Source organism: Fonsecaea erecta, assembly GCF_001651985.1.
Source record: "Fonsecaea erecta strain CBS 125763 chromosome Unknown Scaff2, whole genome shotgun sequence".
Classification (NCBI taxonomy): domain Eukaryota; kingdom Fungi; phylum Ascomycota; class Eurotiomycetes; order Chaetothyriales; family Herpotrichiellaceae; genus Fonsecaea; species Fonsecaea erecta.
In genome coordinates, this window is record NW_017387245.1 from 2,019,493 (window position 1) to 2,032,715 (window position 13,223).

Consider the following 13,223-nt stretch of genomic DNA (forward strand, 5'->3'; position numbering starts at 1 on the left):
CAGTTCTTCTGCACAGTGGTTCGTTCGAAACTCTGGGCGCCCCCTGTTGCTTTCTGTGCAGTTCAAATGCTTCAGCCGAGTTGAGTCAGGGATGAAGATGAGAAATATGGATTGCATTTGGTGCACGTGCTCAGAGATATTTAGTAATCCGTTGCTAACCCACGTATGGAATAGCCCACTTTAGCGCCTTGGCATTTTGCTCTCGGCAGGTGGCCCGTGCGTATTGCGACCTGAACCAGGATTCCTATTTATGTCTAGAGGACGAGGTAGTTCTGCAGCTTGACAGCAACTAAATAATGCTTTCGGCCTTTGGACTGGTTTCGAATTCCTATTTCGATCTGCCTTTGGGCCTGTTCGCTATAGCGAGATGAGTTGATCGAGCCTCACGCCTGTGCTGCACCGTGGACGCGCCATCGCTCTCGAGCGATGTTCCAAGTCCCCTTTTCAAGAACTGACAGGTCTTTTCCGTTCCACGCCTTTACGATCATTCAATTCGGCTTGACTGTTGGTCCAACACCCGGCATTGGCCTGCTGTCTTCTCTGGCCTGCAGCCTCTGTTGCATGGCTCGCAGGACCGTGCTATCCGAAGTATCACTCGACATAGTGCATTTCATTTCGAATTGAAATACAGACTCATCGCACCCAGGCCTCTGCCATGGACATGGCCCCTGATTCAATTTTGTTTCAATGCCTTCCTGATCAAGATTTTCAGACCACATCGCAATCCTCTCCCACTATGTGGACTTGGCCTTATAGCCGAGACCGCGATCCAGATGACGAAGCCTGGTTGAAGCTGTCCGTGGCTTTCCCAAAGGAGGACATTTGAGGCTATGATATTATGCAGACTGCCCCGTCTTCTTGTTGAGATTTTGTACCAACTCTTCATACACTCATTTGCTGTCCATTCAACTTTCGTCACTCGTTTGCTTTCATACACTCGTTTACCACCATGCGTTCTTTCCCTTCCTTTTCGACTCAGTCACTCATTACTATTTTCCTGTCTTTTAATGTGTTGTTCGTCCAATATGTCGACTCCCTTGACAGTACAGACACCATCACGTGGGGTGGGTCAAACGACCGAACCGGCTACCAGAACAACCACAACATGGATCCAGCTGTGGTTGGAAGCGATCAGTTCGGCCTGCTCTTCAAGACTCTGCTTCCTGGAACATATCCCATCGGCGGACAGAACGTACCCGAACAAATATTCTCTCAGCCGTTGGTGTATACCGGCTCCGATGGTGTTCAATACGTCTATGTTGCAACCACTCAGAACAATGTGTACAAGATAGTTGCCAATACTGGCGTTATCGTTGCATCTCGGAACCTGGCTCGCCCATTCCTGGTCAGCGATCTGGATGGCTGCGTTGATATCAACCCGACTGTTGGCGTGACGGCAACCGGTGTTATTGATCCAGATACGGTGGGCTGCTCCTTACCTTTCACAACGTCGAATGCTGACTCCAGACCAGGATACATGGTACCTGACGTCCAAGACGTACATTGATCAAAGTCTTACCGGAGCAACTGGGCGTCCGAATGGTCGCTATTACATCCACGCCATCAACACTGTAGACCTTTCTGAGCGACCCAATTTCCCAGTCAACTTGGAAGGCATGGTAGCTACAAACAATCCCGTCCGGTCATTCAATGGTGGAATTCATCATCAACGTCCTGGTCTGCTTCACACAGGTGACTATGTGTACGCCGGGTTTGCTAGCCATTGGTACGTATATTTCCCTTTCACGTGCTGTTGGGATTCGAGGAACGACTGACCAAGACTGTCTGGTTCCAGTGTTCAGTACAACTTCACCGGCTGGATCGTGGGCTGGCACAAGACCACCGGACAACTCGTCGAACAATTCGCGACCGAAGGTGGTAAGTCATGACTACACCTACACCCCTACGGCCAGAATCGTTGTCTCTGACAATGCGCAGCTGGCGTCGGCCCTGACACTCCTGGGGCGGGCGTCTGGATGTCTGGTGGTGGTATTGCAAGCGACGATCAAGGATCAATGTTCTTCGCTTCTGGCAATGGTTATGCTTCTCAGCTCAATGGGATACCGGTCAACGGGAGAAATCCACCGACAGCACTGGAAGAAGCTGCCGTGCACATGGCAATCAATGATGATGGTTCTCTGACTGTCGTCGATTTTTTCATGCCGTGGGAGAAAGTGCAACTTGATGGTGCTGACAAAGGTAGGAATGCTTCCCTCAACGTTGAAACGAAAGCTAACATGGCGCAGACCTCGGGACGTCGCCGTTGGAACTCCTCCCGAGTGAGTTCTCCTGCGGTGACGTCGAACGCATCGGTGTCGTCACCGGAAAGAGTGGAAAGACCTATTGGCTCAATCTTGACAACCTCGGGGGCTATCAAAATGGACCAAACAAGCTGGACAACGTGCTCCAAGTATATCAGAACGAAAACTCTGTTTACGCTGGAGCTGGTGTTTACCCACTCGAGGGTGGCTACATATACATCAACGTCATCCAGTATCAGACTCACGTGTTCAAATTCTCGTGCAACGACGGCGTTCCATATTTCAACAAGGTGGCTGATTCTCCTGAAAAGAATGCCTACATCCTCGGTGTCGGCCACGGTACTGTCACTTCGCTCAACGATCAGCCTGGCACTGGCTTGGTGTGGACGTCGGATGTCGAAGGGTCCAATCTTCGAATCTACAATGCCATCCCCGATGAGAATGGGCTCATGACGGAGATCAATTCGTTTGTTACGCCAGGAACGACAAAATTCACCAGACCGGTCTTTGGAAATGGCATTGTCTATCAGGGCACTACGCTCGGGTACCTGTATGCTTACGGAGCACCTGTCAATTTGCCCCTGAACTGCACAGCTCTTCAATTCGGGACCGCTAATCTCAGTACAACCGCAGCGCCAATGACTGTACAATGTACGGCCAATACCGCCGTCACAGTCACCGCTGCCAGCCTTTCAGGAAATCCAAACTTTGCCGTTGTAGGGTTGCCGAATTTCCCTCTGACAGTCGCCCAAGGGCAACAGTTTTCGTTTCAGGCTACCTTCACTCCACAAACCGTTGGCCCACTATCTTCGTCAGTGATCTTGAACACGACTCAGCAAGCTCCCGGGTTCAGCATCAATACCCCCGTTCAACTGAAGGGGACTGGCCAGAGTCAGGCTGCTCTCCTGATGGTCACCCCAAACACTGTCAGCTGGAATGGTGTTATTACTGGACAGGAGATCGGCGGAGTCAACCAATCTGTGGTCATCAGCAATCTCGGAAACAGCCCTTTATCAATCAACAATATTCAATATTCCATCGTGGGTGAGACAGGACCCTGGATCCCGCCTAATGGCACCCAAGCAGCAACTGTGGCGTCGGCTTTCACATTCTACAATATGCCGTCATCCATACCTCCTAACAGCGCTGTCACTGTCCCAATCAATTTCAACCCTCCGTACTCCGGTAACTACGCCGTGTTCATCAATTTCGTCTCCAACGGTGGAACCAAAGTGATTGATGTCCTCGCAGCCGGATCAGATGAGCCGAACGCAGTACTCGAATTCCAGAGCATAGACGGGGGATGGGTCCCATTCGACAACACCACCTCCTTCACCTTTGGCAACGTCACAGAAAACACCAGCAGGTATCTAAAGATGCGTTTGACCAACAACGGCTCCACCAACGCGGCGGCGTTGTCAGTAACCGTCAGCAAGCCTCCTTTCGGTATTGCCGGAAGCATTATTGGCGCCAACAACCAAGTCGACCTCGCAGAGGGCACCCTGGTCTACGCGGGACAAAACCTCACCGCAACGCTGTATTGCTCTGTCCCAAAGAGCCAGATCGACGTCGACCCCTACAATGGCACTGCGCAATGGACCATGAACCTGAACGATCCGAACTTTGGGAAGCAGCATATCCAATTCTTTTGCAATGCTGTCTCGGAACAAGCATCTCCGCTGGACCCGGTCAGCCAGCAAGGCATATACAGATATGGAGGCTGCTTCATGGAGAACAATCCAGGTCGACAGCTTCAAGTCAATATCTACAGCGGACCCAACAACACTAATGAACAGTGCATCTCGATGTGCTCGGCAGCCGGGTATATCTTCGCTGGCACGCAATATACGCAGGAGTGCTGGTGTGGCTACAACCGCCCGAAGACCGTGGTGGACGACGCAAATTGCAATTTTGGATGCACCGGCAACGTCAATGAGATCTGTGGTGGTAACGGCATCAACGGAGCTGGGTCATTCATCTCTCTCTTCGGCGACATTACCCGTTGGGACGGCAATTCCACGAACGCACCGGGACCCTACGTCAATCCTGGCACGCTAGGATACAACAGTTTGGGCTGCTACACCGAAGGCACTAATTCCCGAGCACTGAGCGTGCAACCCAATGCCAACAACACTGTGAATTCATGTCTCCAAGCTTGTCAAGGCTATTTGTACTCTGGTGTCGAATACGGTGGGCAGTGCTTCTGTGGGATTACATTGGCGGCAGGCGCCGTCAATGCCAGTGCTACCGACTGCAGCATGACCTGCAACAACAACCAGACAGAGTACTGTGGAGGCCCGAACCGCCTCAACATGTACATCTACGGCAACGGCACCCTTCCGAGCACGCCGCCGCCCTCAAATGGTGGAGGAAACGGTGGCGGAAACAACAATCCGCCTCCACCATCAGGCCCAACCATTCCAGCCACAATCGGTAATTTCACCTATCAGTCTTGTTATACCGAAATCCCTGGCCGCGCACTCGGTGCTTTCGCGCTTGCTGACAACAGCATTACATTGCAGACGTGCGCCAGCAACTGCACGCAGTATCAGTATTTCGGTGTCGAGTATGGGCGGGAATGCTATTGCGGCAACACCCTGGGCTCTGGTAGCGCTCCAGCGACTGATGGACGCTGCAACATGGCATGTTCAGGCAACTCCAGCTTCACTTGTGGAGGACCCAACGGGTTGACGCTCTATCAAAATTTGAACTGGACCAGTTCTGCTCCTCCCCAGCCGCCACCAACCCCAGCGGGCCCAATCATTGTCCCCAGCGTTGGTTATTTTCAATATGTCGACTGCCACACAGAAATAACCGGTCGGGCTTTGACGGGCAAGGCGATCGTCTCGAATGACATGACGGTACAAAATTGTGCCGGAAACTGCACCGGCTTTACCTACTTCGCCGTGGAATACGGCCAAGAGTGTTATTGTGGGAATGGCCTGGGCTCCGGCTCCGTCACAGCCACAGATGGACGATGCTCTATGACTTGTGCTGGCAATTCATCAACCATTTGTGGCGGGCCGAACGGACTGACTCTTTACCAGTATGTGATGCCTTCGAGTTCGAGTTCAGCCTCGAGCAGGACCATTACAGCATCTTCAACCTTCGTGACATCTGCGTCCTCCACCTCTTCGGCCCAGCCTGCGACCTTGTCGTTCAGCAGCACTTCGGTTTCGAGCTTGAGACAATCCTCTACGACTAATATATTCAACACCACGAGCTCAGCCTCGTCATCGACCACGTTCACTTCTACGAGTTCTGCAGCTTCAACGTCCAGTGCGCCAAATTCAAGCTCGAATGCTTCTTCAAGCTCGTTAGCAAGCACTACCACTTCTTCCAGTTCCATTTCTGGGTCACCTTCTGTCTCAACGAGCACAGGAGCCAATATTTTCGGCACTACAACTGTGTTGACAACCACTACTGGCCCGTCAGCGTCAACGACTTCTTCCTTTTCAGTGACGTCTTCATCACTCACGACGATAGGAATTAGCTCTAGCAGTCTGTCCTCGGCCGGTGCGATCACGAGCATGAGCACGTCGAGGTCCGGGTCATCGTTAGGCAGTGCTGGCTTCACTACTAGCCTTCTGCCAGCTTCTTCGGCGACTAGCGTTGTTGCAGTCTTGTCGAGCTCAACTCCGGCAACCACGAGTCGAACTGGCCTTTCCACTCTGACGACACTTTCTACCCGCCTGACAACCTCATCGGCTTCATCAAAGTTGAGCACAACCACATCTACTTTGACCACAACCACGTCTTCTGTGCCGTCGAACCCGTTTTTCCCCGCCGTCTATCTCGGCTGCGCCCCCGAGCTCACCAACGGACGTCTCCTCTCCGTCGCTTCCACATCAAACTCTGCCATGACAATCCCCTCGTGCATTTCGTTCTGCTCGGCGCAGAACCTGCCCCTTGCCGGTGTGGAGTACTCTCGGGAATGCTACTGCGGGTACAATCTCTCGCCCTCGACACTCCTCAACGCCACAGGCTGTAACATGCCGTGCGCGGGCAATGCGCAGCAGACGTGCGGCGGATCCAGTCGCCTGAGTGTCTACAACAACACCGCGCTGTCCCCTCCGCGCGCCAAGGGGACCATCGCGGGCTACAACTACCAGGGATGCTTCACCGATCCTTCCGCCTCGCAGCGCACTCTGTCGGGATACAGCACGTCCAACGCGACCTCCATGACGCAGGAGTTCTGCATCTCGGCCTGCCAAACCCAAGGGTACAAATACGCCGGTGTCGAGTATAGCAGGGAATGCTATTGCTCGAATTCACTGGGCCTGACGAGCAATGGGGGCAAAGGCGCGTCGGCATCCGAGGGGGATTGCTCCATGCTGTGCGTCGGCAACAGCGACGAGTTTTGTGGCGGGAGCTCGAGAATCGGGGTTTGGATGAGTGGTTCTTGATGAGGACGGACAGTGATCGATGAACGGGTGTCTTTTCTTTTCTTTTCCTTCCTTCTCAATCATTCTCTCGGCCTTTTGAGCAGATTATAGCGTTTTCCCCTTCTTCTACCTTCAGTGTGAAGATACTGATGGGCCTGTCGGTCTTAACACTTTTTGTACGAACAGATGCACGGCGTACTATGATATGAGAGAGGCTCTAATATTCATCAATGCCGATTTTTTTTTGCATCATGAGCCTCAAAGATTGGTTTGAGTGGCACGTCACAAAAGTGTACTTCTTACATGTGGCGAAGATTCTCGTTCACGGGCATAATGCAAGCCTGGTTGGTCTACAACGTCGTTTGGTCAAGTGCAGCACTCACACGATCGCTCACTTGGTGAATCCAATGCGTACGATGGTGGACCTCCCACCAAAGGCGAACGAACCAAGAAAGAGGGAACGGATCCCAAAAAAGGAGAGACACTCTAATGAAAGAAAAGGCAGGGAGGGGGCCGTGCTGGGCAACACCATGGACTGAAGTGACGACGAGAATGAGACGAGACAAGAAGCGAAAAAGAAGAGAAACAACGCCCCAAAAAGAAAATAAGAAGAAAGAGAGAAAGAGAGAAAAGTCAAGAAAACAAGCCGTGCGGCCCTGGCGTGAATTGATTATTCGCGAACCACCGTTTCGCCTTGAGGCTGATCATGTCGATGTACAGGTACCGCTGCAGCACCGGCTCGATCTCGGACCACGCCCCGGTGGTGGTGAGCTGGACGAGCTGTGTGCCGTGGTAGGAGTACTCGTCATAATACTCGTCAGCACCTGCACTGTGTTGCTGCTCGGTCGGGAATGGGGGTGTCAGACTCTGACTCTGGCTCTGGCTGTGCCTCTGCTGTGCGCGGACGTTGCACTCGGCCATGGTCCCCACGTACAGACACCAGAGCCGGTCTTGGGGAGAGCGGCGGACCTGGTAGTGCGCCTCGGGAGAGGACGATGAGGAGGACGCTTCCAACTGGAGAATCCTCAGGTCAAGATCGCGCAGCGTGGTCGCCACGGCGCGACTCATGTCAAAGGCCCACGACCCGGCTTCCTCGAGCTTGGATCCCGCGTCCATCCTCTCGTGGGCGGCGCGGCGCACCCAGTACAGCGCGGCAAGGGCCATGGCGGCCTCGGCCAGTGCCAGCGCGCCGGCAGCGGGAGACTGGCGCCGGAGCGAATCGTCATCCTCCATGATGCTGTGGTTGTCCAGGTACAGGTTGAGCAGGTGGCCCTCGAGCACCATGATCTTCATGGCGCCGTTGGTTAGCAGCGCCAGGTTGAACAGGTCGCGGTTGAGCATCACGATGCCCAGCGCGTCGAGCCACTCGCGCACGCCGAGGAAGATGGTTCGCAGGGCGGGAGAGAGCGAGGGAGACAGATCGCCCGGTGAGAAGGGGAACGCTGACGGGTAGTTGTGGTCTCCTCCTCGCCCATCCTCATCGTTGTTGTCGTCGTCGTTGAGGTCGTCTGTGATCCGGGCCGGAAGGTATTCCTCTGCCCACCGGTGCAGGTCGAACGAGGGCCTCGTCAGGGAAAGACACGCCCGCGTGATGTCCTGCTGCAGCACCACCATCAAGAGGCGTCGCTCCGCGTGCACAGTGCGCCCGACCGGCTGGAGCAGGCGTCTCAGCATCGCTCCATGCACTGCCGCGGCGGACAGATTGGCAGCAGCGATCTCGGCACAGAACAGCGCGTACACGTCCCACGCATCGGCCTGCGAGGCGTCCGGATTGCTGCTGCTGCTGTGCATGACGATGGATTTCCGCAGATTGCTCGTCGCTTTGCCCAGGTACTGCAAGGCCACGACGCTCGAGCGGTCCCGGGGCGTGAGTGTAGAGAGGATGGCCGCCGACCGCGCGAGGTACGCGTAGCCCGCGACGCCGCCGCCGTTGTCGAGTCCGCGGACGCTGTCCCTCCAGAACCGGGCCATGTGGAGACGCCCTCCGGCGACGGAGGCCTCAGTGGCGTGCGCGGCGGGGAGGATGAAGTCCCGCGTAAAGACCAGGAGACGGTTGACTTCGGGCGTGACGGCGATGGCCTTTGTCGAGAACGGGTCAGAGTTCCCCGCCAGCTTCACCGGCGAGGGGATGCCGCTCTCGTAGCCACTATCATAATCCTCGGTGGTGGGGGACCCCTTTTGTTGTTGGGGCTGTTGGTGTTGTTCTACCTGTCTCTTTCTGTTATTGTCGCTGTCGCTGCTGCTGAAGCTGCTGCTGCTGCCGCGTCCCTCTGCCCGCAGAGCGGCTTGCTTTTCCCGTCGCCGTTGATGTGCTTGTCGTGCGATGTGAGCGTTGATGGTGGACTTGTTGAGGCCAGACGACGCCCCTCCTTGTGCCTCGAAGACAAACGTCACTGGCCTGTTGTGCCCTCTACTCATCGTCACATGGCTCTTTCCTTCCCTCCTAGTCTGGAGTGTTCTGTGTCAAGCCGCGTTGCTACCCATTCGAAGGGAAAGGTGGTGGCGGACTCTAGGCGACTGAACCATCATCAAGCAGCAGATTGTATTAATAATGGGATCTCGGATCGGAAATGCAACTGCAGATTGTACGCAGTACACCACGATCGCTCTCTCGGCTCGGTGATAAATGATTCTATCTCCTCAGGAGTAATTCGCCACGCATTGCACTATTGCACTATTGCACGATGGCAGCGAAAAAAGCGGAGACTCAACAGCGCGCTTATGGGTGGCTTATGTAAAGACGCATGCTGAGTCATGACTGGTTCCACCGAGAGCGCAGGCTACTTCCTAATTCGGAATAAAAGTGGGAACCCTTCCCCAGACCAAGAGCTACTGTACCATATTGGTACTGCAGACTAAGGCACCAGGGGATTGCTGCAGGAGGGACGCCTCGATGGATATCCGCTAACAGGCTTACGAGCATCGGTGGGACGTTTCGGAGCCGACAGATGCGATCTCTGCCATGCTAAACCTGCAACGCCGTATTCCTGGGCGTGAGCATATTAAAGCATACATACCCGGTGCCTACAATGAAAAGACCGGTCGCCTGACTTGCTTGATCTTCTATCAACCATTGTCTCTCCTGACAAGACCAAAACGGGCCAACTGACTTTCTTGTCCACAAAATGCCGACTGGTGGCTGCCTCTGCGGCGAGATCAGGTACGAGTTCGAAGGGGAGCCATTGAAGATTGTAAGACTTTCTTTATGCGCATGCTTCCATTACCTTTCCTTTCCTGGGATACAAGGGGAGGAGAAACTGACCACGTAGCACAAAAGCTCACCTGCCACTGCGCGCAATGCCACAAGTCGACGTCGACCATGTTCAGCACGGGCATCTTCCTGCTGGATAAACAGTTCAAACTCCTGGCTGCGTCGTCGTCGTCGTCATCGTTGGAGCCGGCAACGCCCCAGACCTTCTCCTACCCGCAGACCTCGGACGGCTCCTTGCAGATCCTGCATTTCTGCCCCGTCTGCAGCACCACCGTGTGGAGGACCGGAGCCGCCGACAAGTACGCCGGCATGCTGAGCGTGCAGCTGGGCACCCTGGACGACCCGGAGGTGAGGGACAAGCTGGCTCCGAGCGTTGAGTACTACGCCAGCTTGCGGACGAAGTGGGTGCCCCCGATCGAGAAGACGGAGCAGGCAGAGGGATGCTGAAAAATGAACCATGGAAAAGGAAAGGGGTAAAAGGTCCCGCGTGGCATGCGAAAGGCTTCAGGGGTTCATGTAGATGAGATCGAATCCAGCCCTCGACCGATGCCGGGCTGTCGCCGAAAGAGCGTCTTGCTGTCTCGTGAGCGTGGCTGCCACGGTTACAGTTCCCCGTATTCTCCGGTGAAACTTGGGCAGCATCTCTTATACGATAGATATGACATTTCGATACGGCGATTGGCCAGACGGAGGGAGCAGATAAACGTTGCTTTGCACCATTGACTGTTCATGCGTGGATATGAACGTCTTCAGAGAGCCTTCTATGGATAAAAGCCCCCTGAATTCGGAACCATTCGAAATCCCGGGACTAGACGACACCGTATCTCCGATTGGACAACAATCCGTCAGCAGCCTGCCAGCAGGGATGCGCTACTACGTGGTCCTCAGGTAGTCAGAATCTCAAAAGGCGGCTCTGAAGCTAGGGCAGGCCGCGCTCATTCAACCTTTTCCGCCGATTCTTCGACATGGGTAATTGCTGGCTTGTCCAAGAAAGCTCCCGTATTGGCTTGGACATCGTGCAGCGCCTTTTCTTGGATCTCCGTCTGATAGGTCTTGAACTTGAAGGTTCCGACTCGCTTCTCGAAAAGCTCGTCAATCTCCTCCAACGACCTTCCTTTTAACTGTTCTTGGTCAGCCAGCGCCAGGTACTAGCTTGATTTGATCTCACCTCGGGAATGCAAAGGAAGTAGAAAATGGCGCAGACAATGTTGCTCCCAAACCAGATGTAGCCATACTTGGGTCCCTAGGAAACATCAGCGAACGACATGAAATCTTCGGCGAACTAGCGGTACTCACCCAGTTCAGATCAGTAGGGTTGATAAAATAGGGCGTACAGAAGCTGGTGAGCCACGCAAAGACATATTGAATCGAGGTCGCCGATCCCACAGTCCATGCACGCAGACGGGAACTGACCAGCTCTGTGGCCACGGGATACGTCGCAGCGCCGACACAGCCTGGATATGTCAGTAGAGCATCCCACATTGTGAGGCGAGCTCACGAACCGTTGTAGAAGAACCCCCAAATGGCGACCATTGCCACTGTGACTTTGCCCGTCTCAATGGTAAATGGTGAGACACTTTGCGCAATAGCCATCCCCAAGAAGCAGAGACTTGTCACAACTGATCCAAAAATACAGATGAATCTTCTGCCAACCAGGTGGCGCATGGCGTACATGCCGCAATTGACGCCAACAAACCCGATGCAGGTGATCATGATGGAGTACTGGAAAGCTTGTTTGATCCCGGCAATTTGGAAGAAGTAGGTTTGGTATGCGATAGGAAACCACGAGCCGCTACCTGCCTGGGTCAAAATAGTACCCCAGCACAGAAGCGTCCTTCGCAAGTCGGCACCTAGCTCAGAGTCAGCCGCGAATGCTACACATACGTATGTGCCAGCGTCACTCACCTCGGAACATATCCAAGAGTCCGACAGACTTTGCAACCCGTCTTTCTTCCTCGACGCCGCGAATGATTTCCGCCCATTCGAGTTCGAGATACTCTGGAGCCAGCGAGTCCGCCCGTAGTGTTTCCAAAGCCTTCCGTGCCTGGCTCTCTTTATTATGATGCAACAGCCACCTAGGGGTCTCGGGAACGAAAAAGAGTCCAATCCCCAGAAGCACTGGCACAATATAAAGGGAGCCGATCGGAATCTGATAAGAACCTTTGTCCAGTCGGTCCTTGGTATAGTTGTCGACGATGGTACCCAGAATAGCCCCGATATTGACCCAATAGGCAAAGAGGGCAACCATCACGCCTCTGAGATGAGCCGGCGCGATTTCGGCCGTATAGATGTTCGAAAAGGTGACGAGGAAACCATTTGAGAACCCAAGGACAATTCGACCAAGGTATATCACCCCCTTATTTGTTGTGCCAATCTGAATGGCCAACCCAATGCAGTTCAGGATGCAGGCCAACCAAAGTGCCGTCTTGCGACCGTAGAAAGCACCAAAAGCTCCGGCAAGAATCGACGAGAGAAAAGCACCGAGCGTCAACAGAGAGCCGATCAGTTGCTGAAATGTGCTGCTAATCCCATAGCCTAGCGGGCTGCTCGGGTCTGGAAAGCCAAACACTTTCAGAAAGCCGGGCATCGCCTGGAGGGCACCAATTGCGGCACTGTCGAAGCCTTCAGGGTTCCTCGTTGTCAGTCACCTGTTGCCCTGAACTCAGAGCTCGAGCTCGACGGAGCCAACTAACCATACTGAGTATTGGCAGTCGCGACAATGCAAGCAATGATCAGGCATTTGCGATTGGCCCAAAGGGACGTCACCGGCAGGGTGACTTGGCTGGTGTGTGGAACTTCCGACATCTTGGTACTGTTGGATAACAGATGGAAAATTCCTTCCTCCTGTAGGCAGACTCATCCACGTGTAGGAGTGCCCTGGACTATATGTCCTCGTGTTCCCTCCACAACACTCCAGCCAAACCTGGGGATCCCCTCCACAGAGTTGGCAGAAGAGATACGATATTGAAAGCCAATGAGCTTCGTGTCGTTCTCCGAGGTTGGACGTCCACATGTGGAGCTTAGCGAGGATGTTTCGATCGCCCCTTTTATCTCAGCCGCCATCCAGCTCGAACCCTGGACGAAAGGAGCAACTGGACTTGCAGCACGCAGTACTGTCCCTCTATCGACAAGGGCAGCTCCGCATGTGGGGAGAATAGACCCCCGACCTCGTCCTTGGTCTGCATGGACCACGCCTGTGGTGGTTTCGAGATGCCCCAGAATGTGGGATTTCCTCTCCCACAGCATGTTCAGAGCTTAGCGCGTGACAAAGACGTGACGGCGAGTGGGAGTAGCGATGAAAACTCAAGCTCCCATTTAATCGAAGACGACTCTCGCCTATAGCAGCCTCGAGATGATAGCTTGGCT

At 54.2% G+C, this 13,223-nt stretch overlaps 4 protein-coding genes across 4 annotated transcripts; 2 read left to right on the forward strand and 2 right to left on the reverse strand.

Annotated features, from left to right (window-relative positions):
* Positions 1 to 1,105: 1,105 nt before the first annotated feature.
* On the forward strand, positions 1,106 to 6,667 carry AYL99_02488 (hypothetical protein; the record flags this gene model as incomplete). Its single annotated transcript, XM_018834004.1, has 5 exons — positions 1,106 to 1,423; positions 1,473 to 1,726; positions 1,796 to 1,878; positions 1,939 to 2,199; positions 2,247 to 6,667. The coding sequence occupies 5 exons, from the start codon at positions 1,106 to 1,108 to the stop codon at positions 6,665 to 6,667; spliced, it is 5,337 nt and encodes a 1,778-aa protein (XP_018696628.1).
* Positions 6,668 to 7,279: 612 nt separating this feature from the next.
* AYL99_02489 (hypothetical protein) lies at positions 7,280 to 9,064 on the reverse strand (the record flags this gene model as incomplete). Its single annotated transcript, XM_018834005.1, has 1 exon — positions 7,280 to 9,064. The coding sequence occupies one exon, from the start codon at positions 9,062 to 9,064 to the stop codon at positions 7,280 to 7,282; it is 1,785 nt and encodes a 594-aa protein (XP_018696629.1).
* A 707-nt stretch (positions 9,065 to 9,771) lies between these two features.
* Positions 9,772 to 10,304, forward strand: AYL99_02490 (hypothetical protein; the record flags this gene model as incomplete). Its single annotated transcript, XM_018834006.1, has 2 exons — positions 9,772 to 9,837; positions 9,924 to 10,304. 2 exons carry the CDS (start codon positions 9,772 to 9,774, stop codon positions 10,302 to 10,304), a joined length of 447 nt encoding a protein of 148 aa, XP_018696630.1.
* A 488-nt stretch (positions 10,305 to 10,792) lies between these two features.
* Positions 10,793 to 12,662, reverse strand: AYL99_02491 (hypothetical protein; the record flags this gene model as incomplete). The annotated part of the gene is made up of 6 exons (XM_018834007.1): positions 10,793 to 10,978; positions 11,026 to 11,100; positions 11,154 to 11,311; positions 11,360 to 11,707; positions 11,763 to 12,479; positions 12,551 to 12,662. The coding sequence occupies 6 exons, from the start codon at positions 12,660 to 12,662 to the stop codon at positions 10,793 to 10,795; spliced, it is 1,596 nt and encodes a 531-aa protein (XP_018696631.1).
* Between the last annotated feature and the right edge of the window lie 561 nt (positions 12,663 to 13,223).